This window comes from Oncorhynchus mykiss, chromosome 32 (genome assembly GCF_013265735.2).
Source record: "Oncorhynchus mykiss isolate Arlee chromosome 32, USDA_OmykA_1.1, whole genome shotgun sequence".
NCBI classification, from domain to species: domain Eukaryota; kingdom Metazoa; phylum Chordata; class Actinopteri; order Salmoniformes; family Salmonidae; genus Oncorhynchus; species Oncorhynchus mykiss.
In genome coordinates, this window is record NC_050572.1 from 21,564,328 (window position 1) to 21,591,585 (window position 27,258).

Here is a 27,258-nt window from a genome sequence, read left to right on the forward strand (position 1 = left end):
AAGTCTCAGTCTCCAGATCTGCAGTGTTTACTCAGCCAAGGCTCTAAGTCTCCAGATCGGCAGTGTTAACTCAGCCAAGGCTCAGTCTCCAGATCGGCAGTGTTAACTCAGCCAAGGCTCTCAGTCTCCAGGTCTGCAGTGTTTACTCAGCCAAGGCTCAGTCTCCAGATCGGCAATGTTTACTCAGCCAAGTCTCAGTCTCCAGATCTGCAGTGTTTACTCAGCCAAGGCTCTAAGTCTCCAGATCGGCAGTGTTAACTCAGCCAAGGCTCAGTCTCCAGATCGGCAGTGTTAACTCAGCCAAGGATCTAAGTCTCCAGATCTGCAGTGTTAACTCAGCTAAGGCTCTCAGTCTCCAGATCTGCAGCGTTAACTCAGCCAAGGATCTCAGTCTCCAGATCTGCAGTGTTAACTCAGCCAAGGATCTAAGTCTCCAGATCGGCAGTGTTAACTCAGCCAAGGCCCTCAGTCTCCAGATCTGCAGTGTTAACTCAGCTAAGGCTCAGTCTCCAGATCTGCAGTGTTTACTCAGCCAAGGCTCAGTCTCCAGATCTGCAGTGTTTACTGAGCCAAGGCTCTCAGTCTCCAGATCTGCAGTGTTAACTTAGCCAAGGCTCTCAGTCTCCAGATCTGCAGTGTTAACTCAGCCAAGACTCTCAGTCTCCAAAGGGCTATTTCTTTCTATTGTTTGTTTCAGAGCCAACCACGAGATGTGCCTGGATGCCATTATTAGCTGATGGTAAATCAGTACAGAGTCTTGTCACCCGGGACCTGAGACTTGGGGGGAATGACACATCTTCCTGATTTACCGTGTCAATCCACATTCTGGGTTAAATTAAGCCTTTTAAAAGCCATTCCAGAGCGGATTCCGTTTTCTCGTCTCGTCCCCTGGGATAGCAGTGAATGGAATGCAGCAGGTGATAATACCACTGATGGCCTGTTAAGACCCAGGCTCTGTGAGTTAAGTTTTCTGATTGGGAGCTGATAGGGGTTTGGCATGGGCATCTCCTCCATACCCCTTTACCAGTCCCTTATAGCCACAGGCCCACCTCTCCACAGGGAGAAACTACAGTATATGGTCAGTGTATTTCAGTCAGGCTGTAATGAAAAGGAGGGTCAAGAGGGGTAGAGGGAAAATAAACAATGACTGTTTTTTAGCTGTATTTTAAGGCTGTGTGCATATCCAACCCACAATGCCTTTCATTAGATGCTGTTGCACTATTCAGTAGGCCGTGCCATAAAACGATGGTTCATCTGTGTACTGTGCATCAAGAACTATGTTATGACCCTTAACCACTGTGTTATGACACGTTCTAGATGAAAAGAGAAAATGCTAAAGATAGTTTCCAGATCAAGACCAGTTGGGCGTGATGTTCTGTCCCCCTCTCCCACCTTCCTAACTATGCCATAAAAGATGTTCCACAGGCTAAGACTGATCATTTGGCATGGATGGACTCTGCGCTGGCCCTGCCCCGCTTACCGTGAAATCCTTTAGCCCCGTCTTTCATCGTCCCATCTGAGGCTTACATGGTATTAACAAAAATCCTCATTGAATATGACATGGAATGGAAAATAACATGAGGATCCAGGAGAATAAGAGCGAAGGTGAGGCAACTTATCTTGATGTTAACATGATTGACTGCATCTACTACTGAGTATTCTAAGAATTCCAAGTCTACTTCTTTAACATACTGTACATTTCTGTTGTTGTTACGTTCTCATTTATATTCAAACATGACTAGTATCTTCGTCCGTATGTGAAAACGTGAGCGGTTTACCATCTGGTCGTTATCATACCCATTTTATTTATTTCCACCACACCCAGCACTGGGTGAATGTAAGAGATGAATACCAGGCTTTAGCTGTGAGTTTCACTGTTGATGCCAATATTGTGTACCAGTCCAGCCATTTTGGTCTCTAGTTACTCCAGTTAATAATATCTCTGTGTGTGTGTGTGTGTGTGTGTGTGTGTGTGTGTGTGTGTGTGTGTGTGTGTGTGTGTGTGTGTGTGTGTGTGTGTGTGTGTGTGTGTGTGTGTGTGTGTGTGTGTGTGTGTGTGTGTGTGTGTGTGTGTGTGTGTGTGTGTGTGTGTGTGTGTGTGTGTGTGTGTGTGTGTGTGTGTGTGTGTGTGTGTGTGTGTGTGTGTGTGTGTGTGTGTGTGTGTGTGTAATAACATAGGTCGGTGAGCTTTAACAACTCATGGTTATGTCATGTCATGTGCACTGTCTGCAAACAAAGTGGAGCCCACTAGTCTCCAGCAGTTCTTTTTTTTTTTTTTTAATAAAAAGACAGTCATATGGGTAAGAACAGTCCTTTACTTTGTCTGTTGAGAACCCTACCGCTTTCAATAAAAGAAGTACGACATCAAACCATTTACACAAAGTACTACTGTCATTTCCAGCAGTAGGGCACGTCAACAATTTACAGGTGAAAATGAAAGAAAAACCGGACATGTCGTCATCATCACAAGTTGCTTTATAATATATGAAATTGGAATGTTACGAAAACATGTCCAAGTAACCCTAAAAAGCCACGGATATCACATCTATATATTCATATCATAATTAATTATATAAAACAATCTACACAAAAATAGAGCCTAATATTTACAGAACAGAGAAAACGATACTATTTACAACAGCCCAAAAATGTACTTTTAAGATTAACAATAAGCAATTATATATATATATATATATATATATATATATGTATATATATATGAGAGAGATACTGTACATATATATATATATAGATATATATATAGATACTGTATATTCGGTATATAAACAGGTTGCTGTGGTGAAATAGGCGGGACCAGGAAGTGACAAATGACAACGCAAACTATCACAAAGCAGCCATCTGCAGCAGCTGTTCTTTGAACTGTTGAGCGTGGTGTGAGAGATCCGTGACTCTGTCCACCATGTCCTGCACGTAGGCTGTGTTGGGGTAGTGCAGCGCGGCCGTCTTGGTAGCTCCCACCACTGTCTTCAACAGGTCACATAGCACGTTGCTGGAGTTCATCACCCGGTTGGCCACTTCGGGCGTGGCTGCCTGCCTGGACAGGGTGTCACCGATGAACACCAGTTTGTGGGCGCTGAGGATGACGAACTTGCTGTGCGCCACGAAGATGCGCGGTGGCTGGCCGGCGCCCACGCAGCCGAAGAAAGCGTCCACTGCGTTGAGCAATGTGACAAAGTGCTGCTGGCACTGCTCCGCATAGAAGCCCAGCAGCTGACGGTCCCGCCCACACAGCTGGGCCCCGCCTCCAGCCAGGGAAGGGGAGGGAGAGGAGGAGGAGTCTGAGGGGGAGGAGGAGGGGCCTGTCGGGTGCTGGTGGGCGATCCACTGTGTGATGTCATTCTCCACTGGTTTGATCACCTCTTGCTCCAACTGTATGAACTGGTTAATCTGTGACATGAAAGAGTAAAATCTGATCAATATTTTTGGTTCCATTTCTCAATTGTCTTAAAATGTACACAAGTAGATAAACTGTGTGGTATTATGGAGACTAAACTGTGCGGTATTATGGAGACTAATGTACACAATAAACATGATGAAAATACATCCTACATATCAATTTCATCATGGAATTCTCCTTCTTCTTCCATAGAGAAGATAATTGCTGCATGATTACAGGAGTGAAAAGGTTCATCTCCTGTTCTACGGCAGTATGTTTGACTGCTCTGTCAGAGTGGGCCAGATGTGTCCTCCTGGCTCTGCTCTATTCTAGGAGGTAGGCACTGTCTCTGAACCCATGAAGGAAAGGTCATCCACTGTGAGCGTTTGAATATATTGTATGTTCAATAAATTATGTGAACAGTATGAGAAGTCTGTTTGAGAGTGGATACATTTCTCTGCCCACATCTCTCAGCTTTATAGAAAACCAACGTGGCGGAGCAACCGTTTTGTTGTTTTTCAAATTGAGGAGTGGGCCTTTAATACTGTAAATCTAGTGCATAGAAACAATACTAATACATGAATATGCATGACTAAGTATGGTGGCCCAGACTGGCCAAAAGAGGAAAGAAGCCGTTACCTGTTCCTGTCCCAGCTGTAACTTGCTCTGCTTAATGATGTTCTCTTTCTCCAGGAGCTCCTTCTGCTGCCGCTCAAAGTCCTCTTTGCCCTGAGGAGAAACAAGAGTGTGACTGAGGAGAAGACTAACCAAAGCAGCAGATTCAAACAGCAGAGGGTAAGTACACGTGTAATTCCCGATGCATAACTTGCGATACAATTCCTGCTACTCAGATTAGGATTGAAAACATAGTCCCTCTCATATAGTCCTACATGTTGATGCTCAGTAAAACATTTGTATGTTAGTTATTCCTTTCAGATCTATCTGTTGTCTTCCTGGATGAACAGATGGGACTACCCAACAGGCAGATGGGCCTGGCTTTACCCACTCTTAGAAAAAAGGGTTCCAAAAGGGTTCTTCGGCTGTCCCCAAAGGAGAAGCCTTTTTGGTTCCAGGTATAACTCTATTGGGTTCCATGTAGAACCCTCTGTGGAAAGATGTGAATCATTCTGCAGAAAGGGTCTTACATAGAACTCAAAAGGGTTCTACCTGGAACCAAAAAGGGTTCTTTAAAGGGTTCTCCTATGGGGGACAGCTGAAGAACCCTTTTAGGTTGTAGATAGCACATTTTTCTAAGAGTGTACTGATAATGCAGCTAGCATGCTCAACACCACCTGATTAGCGTTTCCCTTAAAGGTTAAATATTGTGTCAACACACTTAAGACACTGTATAGGAATCTAGTGATTCACATCTAAACTCTCACGCATAGATCAGGGATTATATGTTGATGTGATGGGCTAACATTTGACCTAGCTACCGTTTGTCTTACCATCTAAATTGAATGCTCGACTGTAAGTCGCTCTGGATAAGTGTCTGCTTAATGACCAACGTTTTGTGTACAGTAAATGTAACATCTGTGTGGTAGGTCAGGCTAGAGTCAGAGTCAAACATACCTGCAGATGGACGTAGTCATAGTCCTCCATCCAGCTCTTCACACATTTCTCACTATTGTTCATGTTGCCTTTGTCCTGGTTGGAGGGCACAGGAAAGGGCTTGGTCTGGCCTACGTAGTTGTCGCTGTCCGAGGACGGGGAGGTGAGAGGATGGAGGACGGCTTCCTCTGGCGTGCCCCCCCTGGGGTAGGAGGACCCATTCATGGTTGGCGCCCGCCTGAAGAGCAGCTCGGCGTTACCCCCCACGGAGGAGGCCAGCTGTTTGGCATCGTCGGGCACCGTCCTGGAAACCATAACGAAGCGGTCCAGGTTGTCACTCTTAATCTGGTGCTTGGTGCTGCTGGAGGTGGCCAGGGCGTTGAGGGCCCAGCCGCAGTTCTCCAGGCTCTGGTAGGTCTGCAGGATGATCTGCTGGGAGTCCTCCAGCCTTCCCAGCTGCCTCCTCAGCTTACTGTGCAGGCTGGGGTCTGACAGGGCCGTGGCGTTGGCCACAGCACCCCTGCCAAATACCACAAAGTCTGCCAGGGCTGCCCGTACCCTGTCCAGCACGGTGCGCACCTCGTTGGTGTGGCGCTCCATGAAGGGGTAAGTCCTCCAGTGGGAGGAGGAGGCCAGGGTCTGCAGGGCCCCCACAGAGGCCTCCACGGCCTGATGCAGGCGGTACAGCCTCTGGACTGCCTGGTCCACATCTAGGGCCAGTCGGCCCTCAGCGCTGGAGACCGTGGAGGTGGAAGAGGTGGACATGGAGCTGCGTGTGGAGCCCGTGCTGGAGAAGGACAGGCGGTTCACCCCGTCTGTCATGTCCCCCAGAGCAGGTGGGATGTCATATACGCCCTGGCACTTCCCCCTGTCCCTCTCCTGGGGGGTGGAGCGGTGCTGGGAGGGGGGCTGCTGCATCCCCCTGGGGATATCATACAGATCGCCACGAGGCCCCGCCCCTGAGAGCTGGTGGGCGGGGGGCGGCACGTCGTAGATGCCTTCGTTGTCGCTGGCGACAGGGCGTTGGAGGTGGTGGGGTCCGATTGGCTCGGAGCTGGGGGGAAAGTCATAATTGGACTGGGGGGGCGGGGAGGGTTTGGTGAGGGTGGGTGGGGGTACGTCGTAGATGCCCTCCTGTTGTTTGTGTTGTTTGAGAGGTTGGGGGAAATCGTAGTTTCCCTCCTGGAGGGCTGGGGTGTTCCGGCAGGGAGGCACAGAGTACACCTGTACAGAAAAGGCAAGCGTTTGGATGAGTGCCTCATAGACTACAGTATTTTTAAAAAATGTATTTAACCTTTATTTAACTAGGCAAGTCAGTTAAGAACAAATTCTTATTTACAATGACGGCCTACAGTAAGGAGGGGAGTAGACAGCGCATCAACCAGCATGCAACAATGAGTCATAGCTACAGAAATACAGGTTACCAAATCAATAACAAACAGGCTTTGCACCACATTATTTCAATTAGATATTGAGGAACTGACAGAACCGACTGTTTCGGTTGATACTATATTTGCAAACCTCAGTGCTCAGCTTCCTATTCCTTCCCCATAACTCAGTATCAGCCTGAATATGGCAAAACGCATAAGCAATAAACATCTAGCATTGTCCTGACAGTGTGGAATATGGATTGTGACGTAAATGGCACGTAGCGTGAAAGCGGAGCTGGATAAATAAAAAGAGTGGGCTGTAAGTGATTTCAGTCAGCCTTGAAATGTGCTCCTCACTGCGAGACAGCCCGAACCCAACCGTAATTAGGAGCGACGCAAATAACGGGTTCCCACATATTTCACGTTATTACAAACAAACTGATGGCCCTAAGCCTTGGCTGGGCCTAGAACACTGTATCCAGGGTGTAATGTAAGATGCCCCCAACTACATCCCAAATGGCACCCTATTCCCTACAAAGTGCACTACTTTTGACCAGAGCCCTATGGGACCTGGATAAAAGTAGTGCACTATATAGGGAATAGGGTGCCATTTGGGATATATCCCCAGAGACGTAATAATTTAGTCCTTGACTTCCCTGCTGGAGTGAATGCAGAGAGAGAGAATGCTACTCAGCGAGTTTTGCTCGAACACTATTGGCAGGCAACACTTTCATTTAGGGAACCGCGAAAATGTTATAAATATGATAATTTGACATATTAATTTATTACCATGCAATTAAGAGGGATACTAGAGCATGTATCAATAAATAAATAGTAAAATGTTCCGGACCTAAATGGCTACCGCTTCCTTTTGACTTTATTAGAATGTAGAATGACCAGGTTATAAACCTTCTAAATGTGGTCTCAGTGTGGGTAGTGTTTCTCTGTGTAGTTTGAGTGGTCTGACATACCCTTTGCGTAGAGGGAGGGATATCGTAAACCCCTTGTGTCCGGGGGTCCATCTGAGTGGATTGGGGAACATCATAGACTCCTCCTTGGGAAGGAGAATTGCAATGTTGTCCAGGAAAAGGCGATCCCATAATTTTCCCAGGAGGAATGTCATACACCTGGAAAACAGAGTGACATTCCCAAATCAGGATACCATAGATTACATTGAATGGCAGAAACAGCAAAGTAAAACACTGACGCGGTGTCTCAAATGGCTCCCTGTTCCTTATATAGTGCACTATTTTTGGCCAAGGCTCTGGGGTGCCATGTCAGACAAAGCCTCAGTGTTTCATACAAAGTAGCTAACTGCATAGAGAATAGGGTGCCATTTCAGATTTTCCCTGATGGATTGACATAAGAATTTCTATGTTATGTGTAGAGGTAGAGACACTTACCCCCTGTGGTCTCATGGGAGGAACGTCATAGAGGTCCTGTTGGGTGTGCTGGCCAGGGCTGTAGGCGTAAGACTGTCCCACTTGTGTTGGGGTCACCACCTGTCCACACCAGGACACACACAAGAAACAACACTATAAGGACCTCTGTCTCGACAACTGTTTCATGACAGTTCCACAACAGTGATAGTCTTACAAATTACACACAGTACACACAATTCACCTCATACGTCCTATGACTTGTTACTGCAGGCCCCGAGTCATTCTGACGAAACCTATTTATCTCTCTCTCGTGGCTCCCATAGTTGGTTTGTATTCATTAGTGCACAATGGAACGGCAAGCGAAAACCAGCGTTTCTTATTGGAAATGTTCAGGTAGTCCCTCCCTGGACTCCCTTTAAGTATTCTTCTGCTTGGTGCCTAGTGAATACGACCCTGTTCTCTCTGGGTACATCCCAGATGGAAACCTATTCCCAATAGGATGCTATTTGGGATTCCAGCCACGTAACCGTGAAGTAGGGGACTGAGCTGTCATGAGGTGTGGTGCTGCGAGAGAACAGACGTCCCAGAAACATGGATGTCACATTGGCTCCTCAGGAGTAGGGAGGCGAGAAAGAAAGGAACAGACCGCTTTTTCCTCCCTTTCCATCACTTTTTCACTCGTGTCACATTCCTCCACCTCTCTCTTTCCCGTAAGTGTTAATCACCCTCCCAATCTTTCTTTCTCCCTCCCATACCTCTGTCAGTTCTCTACTCTTACCCTGTATATCCCAGCCTTCCGAGCTCCAGACTTCCTCGCTGCGTCAGACAGACAGAAGAATGTACGGAATGCTCTTCCCCCTTCCCTGTATCCCGCTACCCCCTCCTCTCTCTCCCTGTCCCTTCCTCCCCCTCCATAGACACACCACCATCACCACACTGGAACATGCAGGGTTCACTGACAGGGCTTGAAAATGGGAACCATACGTATGGCTTCCTGCTCTAAAGACAGAAAGACTCCAGGGAGGTAGCAAGAGGCTGCTTCCCAAATAGAACCCTATTTCATAGGGCTCTGGTCAAAAGTAGTGCACTATATATTGGGAAAAGGGTGCCATTTGGAATGCACTGAGGCTACACTGAGATCTCTATGGTCTCTTCTTTAGTCCCTGTGTAGCCATCCTAATACCTCCTATTTTTGAGAAGTTATGAGCTGAATGATGGCATCCAAAACCCCAGCATTAGACCCCATCCATCCACCAGACGAAGATGAATGTCTCAGTGGAGAGAGAGAGAGAAAGAAAGAGAGAGAGAGAAAGAGAGAGAGAGACACAGAGAGAGATAAGAGAGCGGTATAGAGAGATACAGAGAGAGATATATCTCACCCTCGAATATATAAGGTTTGAGGTCATCTGCCATTAGCCTAAAGAGCAGGGACCCAGACTTCATCAAAGAAACATGGTTATAAACAGATCCAATGGTTGCCCTCTAGGTTACAAAGATATGGTTGTCCCATCCACCAAATAACCAGGTGTGAAACAGAGAAAAGACTCTGTCTAGAAATTAATAAGGAAATGATCTCAACAGAGAAACATTTCCTCATGTGTGCTACCTATATCACCCCAATAGAATCCCCATACTTTAACGATGACAGCTTCTCCTTCCTAGAGGGCGAGATCAACCATTTCCAGGCCCAGTGACATGTGCTAGTCTGTGGCGACCTAAATGCCAGAACTGGACAAGAACCTGACACCCTCAGCACACAGGGGGACAAACACCTACCTGGAGGTGACATCCTTCCCTCCCCATATGCCCCCTTAGACACAACTACGACAACATAACCAACAAAACGGGTCACAACTCCTGCAGCTCTGTCAGAGGCTGGGTATGTACATAGTCAATGGTAGGCTTCGAGAGGACTCCTACGGTAGGTACACCTATAGCTCATATCTTGGCAATTGTACTGTAGACTAATTTATCGCTGACCTCAACCCAGAGTATCTTAGAGTGTTCACAGTCAGTCCATTGACACTCCTATCAGATCACAGCAAAATCACACTCTACTTGAACAGAGCTATGCTTAATCATGAGGCATCAAAGCCAAAGGAAATGAATAATATTAGGAAATGCTATAGATGGAAGGAAAGTAGTGTGGAAATCTACCAAAACAACAATTAGGCAACAGCAAATTCAATCCCTTCTAGACAATTTCCTGGGAAAAAAAAATTCACTGTAAAACTTGACAGTAGAAAACCTGAACAGTATATTTGACATATCAGCTGCCCTATCAAATCAAAACATTTCAAGCAGACAATCTAAGAAAATGAACAACAATGACAAGTGGTTTGATGAAGAATGTAAAAACTTAAGAAAGAAATTGAGAAACCGATCCAACCAAAAACATAGAGACCCAGAAACCTGAGCCTACACCTTCACAGCACATCAGAAATCAGCTCAATGTAATTGAAGAATCCATAGAATGTAACCCCTTCTGGGAAAATTGGAAAACTCTAAACAAACCACAACACGAAGCGTTATCTATCCAAAATGGAGATGTATGGATAAACCACTTCTCCAATATTTTTGGCTCTATAACAAAGAACAAACAGCAGAAACATATATACAGTGCCTTGCGAAAGTATTCGGCCCCCTTGAACTTTGCGACCTTTTGCCACATTTCAGGCTTCAAACATAAAGATATAAAACTGTATTTTTTTGTGAAGAATCAACAACAAGTGGGACACAATCATGAAGTGGAACAAAATTTATTGGATATGTCAAACTTTTTTAACAAATCAAAAACTGAAAAATTGGGCGTGCAAAATTATTCAGCCCCCTTAAGTTAATACTTTGTAGCGCCACCTTTTGCTGCGATTACAGCTGTAAGTCGCTTGGGGTATGTCTCTATCAGTTTTGCACATCGAGAGACTGAATTTTTTCCCCATTCCTCCTTGCAGAACAGCTCGAGCTCAGTGAGGTTGGATGGAGAGCATTTGTGAACAGCAGTTTTCAGTTCTTTCCACAGATTCTCAATTGGATTCAGGTCTGGACTTTGACTTGGCCATTCTAACACCTGGATATGTTTATTTTTGAACCATTCCATTGTAGATGTTGCTTTATGTTTTGGATCATTGTCTTGTTGGAAGACAAATCTCCGTCCCAGTCTCAGGTCTTTTGCAGACTCCATCAGGTTTTCTTCCAGAATGGTCCTGTATTTGGCTCCATCCATCTTCCCATCAATTTGAACCATCTTCCCTGTCCCTGCTGAAGAAAAGCAGGCCAAACCATGATGCTGCCACCACCATGTTTGACAGTGGGGATGGTGTGTTCAGCTGTGTTGCTTTTACGCCAAACATAACGTTTTGCATTGTTGCCAAATAGTTCAATTTTGGTTTCATCTGACCAGAGCACCTTCTTCCACATGTTTGGTGTGTCTCCCAGGTGGCTTGTGGCAAACTTTAAACGACACTTTTTATGGATATCTTTAAGAAATAGCTTTCTTCTTGCCACTCTTCCATAAAGGCCAGATTTGTGCAATATACGACTGATTGTTGTCCTATGGACAGAGTCTCCCACCTCAGCTGTAGATCTCTGCAGTTCATCCAGAGTGATCATGGGCCTCTTGGCTGCATCTCTGATCAGTCTTCTCCTTGTATGAGCTGAAAGTTTAGAGGGACGGCCAGGTCTTGGTAGATTTGCAGTGGTCTGATACTCCTTCCATTTCAATATTATCGCTTGCACAGTGCTCCTTGGGATGTTTAAAGCTTGGGAAATCTTTTTGTATCCAAATCCGGCTTTAAACTTCTTCACAACAGTATCTCGGACCTGCCTGGTGTGTTCCTTGTTCTTCATGATGCTCTCTGCGCTTTTAACGGACCTCTGAGACTATCATAGTGCAGGTGCATTTATACGGAGACTTGATTACACACAGGTGGATTGTATTTATTATCATTAGTCATTTAGGTCAACATTGGATCATTCAGAGATCCTCACTGAACTTCTGGGGAGAGTTTGCTGCACTGAAAGTAAAGGGGCTGAATAATTTTGCACGCCCAATTTTTCAGTTTTTGATTTGTTAAAAAAGTTTGAAATATCCAATAAATGTCGTTCCACTTCATGATTGTGTCCCACTTGTTGTTGATTCTTCACAAAAAAATACAGTTTTATATCTTTATGTTTGAAGCCTGAAATGTGGCAAAAGGTCGCAAAGTTCAAGGGGGCCGAATACTTTCGCAAGGCACTGTATGATCAAATACAAATTTTACAATCAACTTTTAAAGACTACCAGAACCCACTGGATTCTCCAATTACATTGAATGGACTACAGGACAAAATACAAACCCTGCAAACCAAAAAGCCCTAGGGGGTTGATGGTATTCTAAATTAAATGATAAAATTAACAGACCACAAATTCCAATTGGCTATACTTAAACTCTTTAACATCCTCCTCCTATTTGGAACCAAGGACTGATCACCCCAATCCACAAAAGTGGAGACAAAATTGACCCCAATAAGTACTGCGGGATATGCGTCAACAGCAACCTCTGGAAAATCCTCTGCATTATCATTAACAGCAGACTCGTACATTTCCTCAGTGAAAACAATGTACTGAGCAAATGTCAAATTGGATTTTTACCAAACTACCGTACAACGGACCACGTATTCACCATGCACATCCTAATTGAAAAACAAACAAAAACAAAGGCAAAGCCTTCTCATGCTTTGTTGATTTCAAAAAAGCTTTCGAATCAATTTGGCATGAGGACCTGCTAAACAAATTGATGGAAAGTGGTTTTGGGGGGAAAACATACAACAATTTAAAATCCATGTACACAAACAATAAGTTTGTGGTTAAAATTGGCATGAAACACACACATTTCTTTTCACAGGGCCGGGGGGTGAGACAGGGATAAGCAGCTTGAGCCCCACCCTCTTCAACATATATATCAACACATTGGCGAGAGCACTAGAACAGTCTGCAGCACCCGGTCTCACCCTACTACAATCTGACGTGAAATGTCTACTGTTTGCTGATGATATGGTGCTTCTGTCCCCAACCAAGAAGGGCCTACAGCAGCACCTATATCGTCTGCACAGATTCTGTCAGACCCGGGCCCTGACAATAAATCTCAGTAAGACAAAAACAATAGTGTTCCAAAAAAGATTCAGTTGCCAGGACCACGAATACAAATTCCATCTAGACACCGTTGGCCTAGAGCACACAAAAAACGATACGTACCTCGGCCTAAACATCAGTGCCACAGATAACTTCCACAAAGCTGTGAATGATCTGAGGGACAAGTCAAGAAGTGCCTTCTACACCATCAAAGGGAACATACATTTCAACATACCAATTAGGATCTGGCTAAAAATACTTGAATCAGTTATAGAACCCATTGCCCTTTATGGTTGTGAGGTCTGGGGTCCACTTACCAACCAAGAATTCACAAAATGGGACAAACCCCAAATTGAGACTCTGCATGCAGAATTCTGCAAAAATATCCTCCGTTTACAACGTAAAACACCAAATAATGCATGCAGAGCAGTATTAGGCCGATACCCGCTAATGATCAAAATCCAGAAAAGAGCCATTACATTCTACAACCACTTAAAAGGAAGTGATTCCCAAACCTTCCATAACAAAGCCATTACCTACAGAGAAATTAACCTGGAGAAGAGCCCCCTAAGCAAGCTGGTCCTGGGGCTCTGTTCACAAACACAAACAGACGCCACAGAGCCCCAGGACAGCAACACAATTAGACCCAACCAAATCATGAGAAAACAAAAAGATAATTACTTGACACATTGGAAAGAATTGACAAAAAACAGAGCAAACTAGAATGCTATTTGGCCCTAAACAGAGAGTACACAGTGGCAGAATACCTGATCACTGTGACTGACCCAATATTAAGGAAATATTGACTATGTTCCGACCGTGAGCATGGCCTTGCTATTGAGAAAGGCCACACTGGCAGTCAAGAGAAGACAGGCTATGTGCACACTGCCCACAAAATGAGGTGGAAACTGAGCTGCACTTCCTAACATCCTGCTAAATGTATGACCATATCAGATTGCACAGACCCACATTTTCTTTTTAAACAAATCGATTTTTGATAAACTCCCATATGTATTGGTTGAAATACCACAGTGTGCAATCACAGCAACAATATGTGTGACCTGTTGCCACAAGTAAAGGGCAACCAGTGAAGAACAAACAATTGTAAATGCAACCCATATATATGTTTATTTATTTTTGTTACATCTGCCCCTGACACACCCTCTACTTCTCATCCTGTGTCTCCCTAACCTGCTGCCATTCCCCCAGTGTTATCTCCCTCTCTCTCTGTGTGTGGGTGCATGTGATTGTGTGAGTGGAGACAGGTGTGCTGGAGGCACAGCTGCAACCTGTTTCATAATCAAGACCTCTACAAATACTCAGCCCTGCCACTTCCATGCTGCCAGATTGTAATCTCTGATCATTCCGGCCGCTCTGCTGCTGGTCCCTGTCTCGACAGTCCTGCGTCCCTGCTCAGGACCCCCGCTCTACGGCTTCCTTGGATTCCGCTCCGGACCTGCTTACCCTGCCTTCGCTCCCCTTGCCCCGGCCTCAGCCTCAGTCCTTGTTTCCCTGCTACCTGTCTGAGGCTCCCCTGGCCACCCCATCTTCCCCCCGCTGTTCAATAAATACCTTAGTTACCTTATCCCTGTCTCCTCACCTGAGTCTGCACTTGCGTTCACTTGCTACCTGCTTATCAATTTTTCCCTTTGTACTTTAACTATTTGCACTACGTTTCAACACTGAATATAGACATATGACATTTGAAATGTCTGTATTCTTTTGGAACTTGTGAGTAATATTTACTGTTTTTACTTTTTATTTATTTAACTTTTGTTTATCCATTTCACTTGCATTGGAAATTTAAACATATATTTCCCATAGAGGGAGGGAGGGAGAGCTCTGTAAATACCCTCCCAGTGTAATTAAAGGTGCTCATGGTTGGGATTCCTATCCATACATACATACATATGTATCCATACATATGTATCCATACATACAGTCCATACATATCCAGGCTCCGTATGTACAGTTGAAGTCAGAAGTTTACATACACCTTAGCCAAATACATTTAAACTCAGTTTTTCACAATTCTTGACATTTAATCCTGGTAAAAATGCCCTGTCTTAGTTCAGTTAGGATCACCACTTTATTTTAAGAATGTGAAATGTCAGAATAATGGTAGAGAGAATGATTTATTTCAGTTTTTCTTTCTTTCATCACATTCCCAGTGGGTCAGAAGTTTACATACACTCAATGAGTATTTCTTAGCATTGCCTTTAAATTGTTTAACTTGGGTCAAATGTTGCAGGTAGCCTTCCACAAGCTTCCCACAATAAGTTGGGGTGAATTTTGGCCCATTCCTCCTGACAGAGCTGGTGTAACTGAGTCAGGTTGTAGGCCTCCTTGCTCGCCTCCTTGCTCCTTGCTCAGCTCTGCCCACAACATTTTCTATCGGATTGAGGTCAGGGCTTTGTGATGGCCACTCCAATACCTTGATTTAGTTGTCCTTAAGCCAATTTGCCACAACTTTGGAAGTATGCTTGGGGTTTTGTCCATTTGGAAGACCCATTTGCGACCAAGCTTTAAGTTCCTGACTGATGTCTTGAGATGTTGCTTCAATATATCCACATAATTTTCCTACCTCATGATGCCATCTATTTTGTGAAGTGCACCAGTCCCTCCTGCAGTAAAGCACCCACATAACATGATGCTGCCACGGATGGGATGGTGTTCTTCGGCTTGCAAGCCTCCCCCTTTTTCCTCCAAACATAATGATGGTCATTATGGCCAAACAGTTCTATTTTTGTTCCATCAGACCAGAGGACATTTCTCCAAAAAGTACAAGCTTTGTCCCCATGTGCAGTTGCAAACCGTCGTCTGGCTTTTTAATAGCGGTTTTGGAGCAGTGGCTTCTTGGCTGAGCGGCCTTTCAGGTTATGTCGATAAAGGACTTATTTTATTGTGGATATAGATACTTTTGTACCTGTTTCCTCCAGCATCTTCACAAGGTCCTTTGCTGTTGTTCTGGGATTGATTTGCACTTTTCGCACCAAAGTACGTTAATCTCTAGGAGACAGAACGCGTCTCCTTCCTGAGCGGTATGACGGCTGCGTGGTCCCATGAATTTATACTTGCGTACTATTGTTTATAAAGACGAACGTGGTACCTTCAGACGTTTGTAAATTGCTCCCAAGGATGAACCAGACTTGTGGAGGTCTACAATGTTTTTTCTGAGGTCTTGGCTGATTTGTTTTGATTTTCCCATGATGTCAAGCAAAGAGGCACTGAGTTTGAAGGTAGGCCTTGAAATACATCCACAGGTACACCTCCAATTGACTCAAATTACATCAATTGGCCTATCAGAAGCTTCTAAAGCCATGACTACATGCTACATTTTATTCTTCTCACGCACACACGTGTATCTTTGATTGGGTACAAGCTCCCAGGGCATGTGTAACCAGACACACCAGCATAGCTTCCCTTTACACAACAAAGGAAAGTCCTGGACTAAAAGGTCCTTGTTGCTTTCTCTGTAGTTCCTATACTCCCTGTGGCGTGGCTATGTGTGGGAAAGTTGCAGTGAATGTGCATTGCACAAAAGGAGATCTCTGTTTTTGAGTTACCCTCTCTCACACACAGTCCAGAGATGGCTAACATGGTACCTATGAAAGCCAGAAAACCACAGTGACCAATCTGGCTCCTCAACAGGTGCATGTCAGGGTATGTCCCGAATGGCACCCTATCAATTTTGTAGTGCACTACTTTTGACCAGAGCCTTTTGGGCCCTGGTCAAAAGAAGTAGTGCACTATAAAGGGAATAGGTTGCCATTCCTTGACGCAGACAGCCACTCTCTACTCCACGCTTCCCATAACGAGGTCTTGTCATTCACTGCCAGACAAACACTGCTCATTTATTTCCCTTCTTCACCCACTGTTTACCCAGCAGGCTTTGCCGCTGCGGCGGGCTCTGCCGGGGTACTTGGCGCTCCTAATGGTGGTTGGGTAAATATTGACCTGACTGGTTCCTTTATGGGGATGGGCAGGCGGACGGCGGCATCAGAAAATACAGTCTTGGTGGGTGAGTGTTGATGACATCATATATGCCAGGGACTGGGTAAATACTTGTTCCCACTCAGGTGATGGGATCTGTCCCAAATGGCACCCTATTCCCTATATACAGTAGTACACTACTTTCGCCAGAGCCCATAGGGAATTGGGTTCTGTTTGGGATGCAGACAGGCTCTTTAGGTGGATTCTATCATGGACTAGTCACACAGGACTGTGGGTGACTACAGAAGGATCAGGTTCAAAATGGTGTCCCCAAGGTGCTGCATGCATTGTTGGGATAGTACTGGGTTGTTCTGAGTGACTCATTATTCTTTCAGCCCACACCACATTTACTTTAATGTGCTGACAGATTCTAGTTGGGACAGGCTGGGTTTTTCCCCGCATATGATTTCCGTGGTATTCATCGTGTCATGTTGCCAACAATGACTTCATGGGTTTGATAAATACATACATAGCCTAGTATTTTAAGTAGATTTAAAATGTCATTGTCAACTGTTCACTATGACTTTGACCTTTATAAGTTAACCCTGCATTGTGATGACAGTGCTGCTTCAGCTCTGAAAGAAAGCTAGTTTGAGTGTGAATGTTTGTGTAGGTTTGTGTGTGTGAACACTGGAAGGTGTGAGCGTAGGTGTAGAAAGGCACACTAGGTTGTAATTTCACACGCTGATGACTTGATGACACATGTCAACGGTGGCCAGATCACCCTAATGGTGACAATCATATTGCCAGGCAGCCATTGACCCCTGTTAGAACTGGATGGGGTGATTCCATCCATCCATTCCCCCTATATCGCCATCCTTACCCACTCCTCAGTGTGTGTATGTGTGTGTGTGGCTGCTGCTGACACAGTAAAGCCACCATTCTCTCATATAACTTCCCCGTCCCATCCCTCCTTCATCCCTCCCTTCACCCCCCCCATCTTCTCATTAGCAATTGTCAACACAATGGTGTTGTTTCAGCTTTCAGTCACTGAGGGTGGGCAGAAGTCACACAGGGAGCCATGTCAGTACCAGGGAAATTCAATCCGTTGCCACCCAATACACATTATTAATGATAAATGATATGACTAATAGCGTGTAGGAGAGTGGCATTAGTGATGTTATTCTTTGTAAGTGTCACTCAAAAGGGAAGGGGTGTGGCAGAGTTCCTATAATAGCCTTTCAAGAGGGCACCTTGGTTTACAGAGGGCACCTGTCGTGCTGAATCATGGGTTGCGTCCCAAATGACACCCTATTCCCTACATAGTGCACAGGTTGAATGTAATGCACTACATAGGGAATAGGGTACCATTTGGGATGCTACCCTTGTCCTCTTGGTTTCAAGGGGATTTCAAGGGGGCACCTGCGGTTGCTGACTCACAGTCGTATAGCTTTACAGTGTTATTATAGGTTATTTCTCAACAACGTTCACTTCAGCTGAACACTAATGTTCCCTTCCACAGCTCAGAGCGACGGTGGCCTATATAACATGGCAAACTAATTAATGCAGGTAATTAAGTGGCCAATCCCACGAGGCCTCAATCTCCATGATGACGATGTGACCATGTGGTCAAAACCAAGTAAAGATCGGGCATTTACCAGGGGCGTTAAAAGAGCCCTCACACACACACTTATGCACACATGCTCACTGATTCCATCGCTAATAAGGATAATCTTTTATTCCCTCTGATCAAAGACTTTTTTCATCTCAAAATGGGCAGAAATTATACTAATAGGGGTAGTTTTAATGATGGAACAGCCATTTCCTGTTTACTTTCCAGGAATTTATTCATTATTAAGATGTCCTTTTTGAATTGTGAGAAAGTGAAAAAGCGGGGAGAAGGGAGACCTACTAGCTGTCCCTGTCAGCATAGATTTTAAACTGGGGAAAATGGAGTTACCTATCAGACAAACATTTCCTGTCCTCTCTTTCTCCCTCCACACTTTCTTACTCCTTGGCACTGCAGAAAGAGCATTTTTCTTCTATCTTTACTTTTCTGGAAGGATCTCTCTCTCTCTCTCTCTATTTCTGTTGGTGTGCGACGGATGGACACCAACACCAACATGGACACCAATTCCCTTTGATACAATGGGATTTATGACCTTGCCCTGGGTCAAATTACACAGGCCAGTGATTCGTCACCGCGGCGACAATAGAGAGCAGACACGTGTCTAAAGGAGGGAGCCCAACAGGAAGGAATAATTCATTTTCCACACATGATTAGAGGGAGAAAATACTTCTGCGTCCCAAATGGCACCCTATTCCATTTAGAGTGCACTACTTTTGATCAGGGCCAAAGGGCTCTAGTCAAAAGTAGTCAAGCAATGTCTTGCAAACCTCACAAACAATCCATTTATTGGAGCTTAACCTGGTTACCTCCACTCTAACGGCCAACTCAGTTACCCAAGCAGTTCACTTCCTCAATCCTCTGTGACTTGTGGGAGTTTATTAACTCAGTCGCACTGTGTTTCTTACTGTTGATCACAGTCCACGAATCAGCGAATGATAGGATCTCTACATGTGTATAAGACAGAGACAGGAAGTGGCCATAGAAGGAGCGAGCCTTGTCTTGCTGAGGCAGGATGTGAGAAAGAGGACTGGTAGGAGTAGATAAGAGGCTCGGCGGGGCCTTTGAACACAGAGCGAGAAACAGACGCACCTTTGAGAATCAGAAGAACCAGGGCCAGTGACTGATGATAAAACTGCCATCTAACACCAGTGTGACAAAGGGGGGTGCAAGGCAGCTCCTGGTCTCTGTGAGAGGCTCTTTGTGTGGCAGAGAGCCCCAAGGATGGCTCCCAGCTTCGGGCAAGCTATGGGCCAACACTGGGGCCTTGAATGGGGCAGCTGTGGTTGGGGCGCTTTAGCTCACCCTCTCTGAAGGGTTACACAAGGACAGGCAGCCAGGGCCGCAGCATCAAACTGAGTAGCCTGAGAGAGATAGCTAGAGCCAGTGCCAAACCTCAGTGTGCATTTATATACCAAAGCCCTACGTCACATGAATATAAAATAACCAGTTGCCGATCTGAAATTTCACAGAGGGGTTGGCATGCTAGACACACACACGCACACACGCACACACAATTAGTTCCGTTTATCCAGATCCCTATGAGCTTCTGCACATGCAGCAGCTACTCTTCCTGGGTTCCACATAACATTTACAAATGCATGTCAAAGTACAGACAGTTATAGACAAGAAGAACAGATATTACATTTCATTCAAAATAATACAAAAAAGTTAGATATAGGAATGACAACAAAAATACTATTTACAAACTATTTATATATACATATTCATATTCTTAAATACAGTACAGTTAAGTGGATCTTTAGAGAGAGGAGAGGCGCTGTGATACAACATGTTTATTAACTGTTTTTTAAAGCTAAACTTGCATTTTGCCTGAGTAACAAAGCTGTGTCCTTTCACAGCTGTGACATGTCGACACATGGTGGCTTTGGTGGGATATGAGAGGGGCTTCTCAGTATAGGAGGCTGTCTGCCTCAATGCCCATAATCATTTGACTCCTTGAAAGGAGGAAGTGTGTGTGTGTGTGTGTGTGTGTGTGTGTGTGTGTGTGTGTGTGTGTGTGTGTGTGTGTGTGTGTGTGCGCGTGCGTGCGTGGCAACCAGGAAATCCCCCTAACCTCCCTTTTAACCAGCTTAATTAGCCAGAACACCACACCTGAACAGCCCTTAATGCAGTAACCACTCAGCCATTCAACAACGGAGCTGGCCTGCCTCTTTCTTCATCAACCTAGACCAGGGTAATGTCCCAAATGGCACCCTATTACCTATTGGCTAGTCAAAAGTAGTGCACTATATAGGGGATAGGGTGATATTTGGGCCAAGCACAGCTCGGTGTTGGCAAATCAGTGAGTCACTCAGAACTCAGTGGAAAACAACACAGCACTGTCTGTCTGGACTCCACAGAGCACACAGAGGCATCCGTTGCGGCTTTCTTTAATGGCCAGTATTCAGGAACACAGCTGAAATCTGCAGTGGCACCACTTTGCTATACACAGATTGCACTTTTCGACATTGACACAGTCTAAATTTAATCTCAAACAAGTTGATTATACATTGTAGCGTGTAGACACGAGGCACATTCATATAGACTTATTTAATTGACCTTTTCATCAAAGCCTTAATTCCGTTCCCTTAGTAAACTCCTTATCAGTGAGAGGGGGAGTGATAGTGATGGTAGTAGCACTGTTCTGAGTGTGATTATGGTTGTGCCTCAAATGGCACCCTACTATACCCTACGTAGTGCACTACTTTTGACCAGAGCTCTATGGGCCCTTTCAGACGGAGACTGCATGTTTTCACAGTACAGGTGGGATTGATTGACGGCCTTTTTGTTCTGAGCTAGTGTCTCTGTTCTCTGAGTCTCTTGCTCAGGCCCCTGGTGCCTCCTGATTGGCTGACTGGCTTATCGCAGCGCCATTCCTGGATCCGAAGTCTATCCCAAACGGCACCCTATTCCCTACATGGTGCACTACTTTTGACCATGGGCCCTGGTCAAAAGTAGTGCACTATAAATGGAATAGGGTGCAATTTGGAATGCATAGCTAAGCTCCAGGCGCCTGCTCCCTATTTACCCCACAAACACACACCTTAGTTTGGTAACGTCTCTGTTAACTCATGCCTTCCTGTTGAAAATACCCCCGGATAGAAGAAATACCACCAGGATATAATTAATTTCTCTCTCTTAAGGGGATGGAATAGAGTGTCTTATCCATTTTTTTTAGATTTTGAATAAACAAGAATATATATATATATATATATATATTTTACATAACTTCCAGTGATGTACCTCCGCCACTCCCTTTCCATTGACTTCCATTTGTTGTAATTATTTTTTAAATGTTTTAAATGCGATGTGAAACTGCTTGGAAACTACCTCAGAGAAACGGCCAGATACTGTGCATTCGGAAAGTATTCAGACCCCTTAACTTTTTCCACATGTTGTTACGTTACAGCCTTCTGACCGTAAGGCGCTACAGAGGGTAGTGCGAACGGCCCAGTACATCACTGGGGCCAAGCTTCCTGCCATCCAGGACCTATACAAGAGGCGGTGTCAGAGGAAAGCCCATAAAATTGTCAGAGACTCCATTCACAAGTTATAGACTGTTTTCTCTGCTACCGCACGGTAAGCGGTACCAGAGTGCCAAATCTAGGACCTAGTCAACAGCTTCTACCACCAAGCCATAAGACTGCTGAACAATTAATAAAATCACCACTGGACAATTGACATTGACCCCCCCCCCCCCGTTTGTACACTGCTGCTACTCAATGTTTATTATCTATGGATAATCACTTCACCCCCACCTACATGCAAAATTACATCAACTAACCCGTACCCCCGCACACTGACTCGGTACCGGTGCCCCCTGTATATAGCCTCCACACTGACTCGGTATGGTACCCCCTGTACATAGCCTCGTTATTCTTATTGTGTTACTTTTTATTTTCACTTTTTATTTTAGTCTACTTGGTAAATATTTTCTTAACTCTTCTTGAACTGCACTGTTGGTTAAGGGCTTGTAAGTAAGCATTTCACAGTAAAGTCTACACTTGTTGTATTCGGCGCATGTGACAAAGTTTGAGTTGATTTGATTTATTCTAAAATGGATTACATTTTTTTTTTAAATCCTCATCAATCTACACACAATACCCCATAATGACAAAGCAAAAACAGTTGTTTTCTTTACCTTCGAGAAGGACAACCATCTCTGCAGCACTCTACCAATCAGGCCTTTATGGTAGAATGGCCAGATGGAAGCCACACCTCAGTAAAAGGCACATGACAGCCTGCTTGGAGTTTGCCAAAAGGCCCCTAAAGACTCTCAGACCATGATAAACAAGATTATCTGGTCTGATGAAACCAAGATTGAACTTTTTGGCCTGAATGCCAAGCCTCACTTCTGGAGGAAACCTGGCACCATCCCTACAGTGAAGCATGGTGGTGGCAGCATCATGCTGTGGGGATGTTTTTCAGCAGCAGGGACTGGGAAACTAGTCAGGATCGAGGGAAAGATAAACGGAGCAAAGTACAGAGAGATCCTTGATGAAAATCTGCTCCAGAACGCTCAGGACCTCAGACTGTGGCGAAGGTTCACCTTCCAACAAGACATTGACACTAAGCACAATGCCAAGACAACGCAGGAGAGGCTTCTGGACAAGTCTCTGAATGTCCTTGAGTGGCCCAGCCAGAGCCCGGACTTGAACCTGATCAAAAATCTCTGGAGAGATCTGAAAATAGCTGTGCAGCGACGCTCCCAATCCAACCTGACAGAGCTTGAGAGGATCTGCAGAGAAGAATAGGAAAAACTCCCAAATACAGGTGTGCCAAGCTTGTATAGTTATACCCAAGAAGACTCAAGGCTGTAATCGCTGCCAAAGGTGCTTCAACAAAGTACTGAGTCTGAATACTTATGTAAATGAATATTTCATTTTTAAAATGTATTTATTTATTTTTAGTTACTTATTTACCATTTTTTTCTAAAATGTCTGAAGACCTGTTTTTGCTTTGTCGTTATCTGGTATTGTGTGTAGATTGATGACATTTGTATTTTTTAAAATTCATTTTAGAATAGGGCTGTTACGTAACAAAATGTGGAAAAAGTCAAGGGGTCTGAATACTTTTCCGAATGCTGTAGCGTATAGGTTATTACACTACAGAAATACACAGCTATACTGCTGCATGGAACATAAATAGACATATAGACGACTGGTGAATCCATTTGCACTGGGCTTGGTTGTTGTCTGTGACCTGAGTATTGTGTTTGAGTGCAGAGACCTAAGTACAGGCATTTGGTGCTGCACTGTTTGCTTTTCCATGAGTTGTGCCCCGTTTAGTGCACTTCTGTGGCTTCCCTGGCCCTACACACAGCTCGCCAACACACAAAAAAGCCAACTGGGAGTCTTGCTCTCTCTATGCATAAAAACACTGACCTGTTCTGTGGTGAACTAACATCAGGGCACACCCTGTCCACATTTTATTTACATTTGCAGCCCATAATGACTTCCATAAGACAGGTCTGAGGCCAGTGGCGTTGCAGGAGAACAGAACGGCCCATGGTTTAAACTGTAAAGCTCCAAGCCCTGTAGTATTTAATGTCTCCTGTGTCTGATGGTGTTTATGGGGTTTCCAATCCCCTTTGATAATCCCAGAACCCTGCCTGAGGTCAGGGGACCAGCTTTAGCTGAGCAGTAACTCTCTCTCTCTCTCTCTCTCTCTCTCTCTCTCTCTCTCTCTCTCTCTCTCTCTCTCTCTCTCTCTCTCTCTGAAATAAATAATAAAAACATTTTAGGGGGTAGATCATTTCTAATCCCCCATATATTTTTGGGGTAAATATATATATTTATATATACACATACATACAAATACACATGGAGGGTTTGTATTTTGTCCTGTAGTTCATTCAAAGTAATTGGGAGAATCCAGTGGGTTCTGGTAGTCCTAAATAGTTGATTCCAAGATTTGTATTTGATCATGATAGATAACTCTTCGTGTTGTTGTTTGTTTTCCCAGAAGTGGTTACATTCAATGGATTCTTCAATTACATTGAGCTGATTTCTTTTTTTCATAGTGTATTTCTGTATTGTTTTAGTCATTCACCATAGTGACGGTGTAGGCTCAGATTTTTCTGGGTCTCTATTCTCTCTCTCTCTCTCTCTCTCTCTCTCTCTCTGTCTCCCCCCAACCCTCTGTCTCTCCAGGTCTCTTACCTTGCTGGGGGTGTTGTCTGCAGCCAGTACGCTCCTCTGTGGAGGGACCTGGTAGACATCCTGCCCTGGAGGCACCTGGTAGATGCCCTGCTGACCCGGGCTCTGGGAGGGCGGCACCTGGTACAGCCCTTGGGACGACGACACGCCCACCTTCTGCTGGTAGGCTGAGCCCGTAGGTGACGATTGGGCGGCCGGGGACTGGGTGTCGAACATGGGACCAATCAGCAGCTTGAGGCGGTTGCCGGGGGCGATACCCTGGCGCCCATGCAGCGAGCAGAGCCACCATCCCTCAAGGCCGCCCGTGTTCTGCTCAATGATCGTTAGGATGTCTCCCTTCCGGAAGGCCAACTCCTCCGGGGACTCCGGGACGTTGTCGTACAACGCCTTGGCCATCAGGTTCTACAGAGAGAAGAGAGGAAGTCAGTCTACATTTAGCAACATACAGCTTATAGTCTTTTAGCCTGTCACTGCTTTAAGGACAAAACTGTAGGTTGGACTATATGCTAGTCTACAGTGAGCATTGAGCAACATACAGCTGAGTTTATAACCTAGTTTTAGCCCGTCACTGCTTTTAGCAACATGTCTACAGGCTTGAGCACATGTAGTGAACATTACCGTAAACCTATCTAACGCATGTAAAATGATGGTCTTCTAGTCCAGGGGTTCCCAAACTTTTTCACTTGGGGACCCCCTTCCAGCATTGGGGAACATCCCCCCTGCACACACACACACACACACACACACCTATTATTATTTTTTTATTCAACCAGGCAAGTCAGTTAAGAACATATTCTTATTTACAATGACTGCCTACTCCAGCCAAATCCAGATGACGCTGGGCCAAATGTGCGCCGCCCTATGGGACTCCCAATCACGGTCAGATGTGATACAGCCTGGATTCAAACCAGTTACTATAGTGACACCTCTTGCACTGAGATGCAGTGCCTTAGACTGCTGCGCCACTCAGGAGCCTATATTTCTATGGGAACAAGCACTGTTCATAACACAAACTGTTCACACTCCTCTTGTTAGTAGAGATCATTTTGCAGGTTTAAACCTTGTTTCCTGCAATTGTACACATTTTGTCATTGGGTTCAAAGAAAATGTTGCAGTTTTATTAACGCACATTTCCTTACAATTCTATACATTTTGCCATGTCTAACGTGTATTCATATGATATTTGAGTGACTAATTACAACAATATCTATGGGCTAAAAAACCTAAATAAAAAACATTTGCTGGCATGGGCTAGTTGATCTGGGCACCTTGTGCATTCTACTATTACAACTTTCAAAAGTCCGTATTTATGGGGGGGGGGGCACCAACCCCTCGCGTCGCCCTGAGGGAGCGCTCCCCACAGTGTGGGACCACTGTTCTAGTCCATGGGTTTGTTATGTACAGTAAGTCTTAGGGTGAACTGTCACAACTGTTCAATGTGCAACTTGCAATTACCATGCAAAATTGTATTAGGTCCCATGCCAGATGTCTTTTTGACTGATTTGAACTTGATAGGATTTTCTCATTCCTTGCCGTGTGCTCCAGGGCACGGTTACCCAACTGGTTGGTTGGTGTGCAGTGGTTAAGGATAATGGTTCCCAACCACAGCACTTGAGATACGAAACCCCCACTATTGTGTCTATAGGGGACAAGCACTTAGCCCAAATTGCCTTGGTAAACACATCCATCTGAGCAAACGGACATACAGTATAGAGCAAAATAAATACATCATGTAGATATCCTCTGTGCTAGTAAAGCCACTCCAGTGGTATTACTATCTCAACATACAACCACAAATATTATTCTCATCATCACATCCCAACCAGAGATAAACTGCCACAGAGGGACTGTTGGGATTGAGGTCACCGTGTAACACAAGTCCACCAGACTTACTGTTCATTTTAGATGTGCTTTTCTTAATTCAGTCAGTCTGCTTTACACACTGTGCTTCTGCTTTTCACTCGCTATGACACCAGAGAAGACTTAGCTGGGTTGGGCATAAAATCTGACACCAAATCTGATACAGTACAAGACCATTCATTGCAGTAGCAAACAGCTCGTTCTACAGAGCAATGAATAGAATACAAAAACATAAGCAGTTTTTAGGGAACACTTGTATGCTGTTTCTGCATATAGCCTCTCATTTAAGAAATCAGGCTAAGTCCCCTCTCTCACACACACTCTTTCTGTCTCTCGCCCTCTCAAGCACACGTTATCGGACAATTTGCTATGTCACTCGGGAAGCCTTCCTCTCAGCCTGACCGTTCCCTGAATGTTCCCTGAATGTTCCCCGACCGTTCCATGGCCTTTTCCTTTTTCCCACCCACTCTGATTCACAGGGTTCCCATGTGAACCTCTACTAGACCGGTGGAATCCTTATCTCTCACTGGGCATCTGGCTTCACTAACCGTTGTGTCAGTGCCACCAACACTCACTGCACAATTACAGACCACAATTACCCCCCGTCACCCGGCTGCTTGCCTGCACGCCTGAAGCTCCGCTTCTACTTGACACCGTAATGTCACGGCATGCTGCTGGCCAATGGGAGAGGATCTGCCGGGATCTGTTCTTGTTCATTGGTAATCTGATGATGAACATATTACTGTTTTATAAGAGGAAGGGAGATAAATGCTGATTATTTTGAGTATGAACTGCCATGTTAACCCCTAATACGAACATAGACATCTACATAAATCCAATTTCATCTTGCTAAGACAACAGTTCTAT

The 27,258-nt window shown here is 44.9% G+C and overlaps 1 protein-coding gene across 2 annotated transcripts in view; it reads right to left on the reverse strand.

The window, feature by feature from the left end:
* Positions 1–2,265: 2,265 nt before the first annotated feature.
* LOC110488089 (enhancer of filamentation 1) overlaps positions 2,266–27,258 on the reverse strand; it is a 46,881-nt gene continuing 21,888 nt past the window's right edge. For both annotated transcript variants that reach the window (XM_036971245.1, XM_021560092.2), the window contains exons 2-7: positions 24,535–24,933; positions 7,722–7,820; positions 7,290–7,445; positions 4,970–6,172; positions 4,037–4,126; positions 2,266–3,408 (exon numbers count right to left, since the gene is read on the reverse strand). In XM_036971245.1, the coding sequence (XP_036827140.1) occupies positions 2,845–3,408; positions 4,037–4,126; positions 4,970–6,172; positions 7,290–7,445; positions 7,722–7,820; positions 24,535–24,927 (2,505 nt within the window). In that variant the 5' untranslated portion in view covers positions 24,928–24,933 and the 3' untranslated portion in view covers positions 2,266–2,844. The remainder of the gene's footprint in view (positions 3,409–4,036; positions 4,127–4,969; positions 6,173–7,289; positions 7,446–7,721; positions 7,821–24,534; positions 24,934–27,258) is intronic.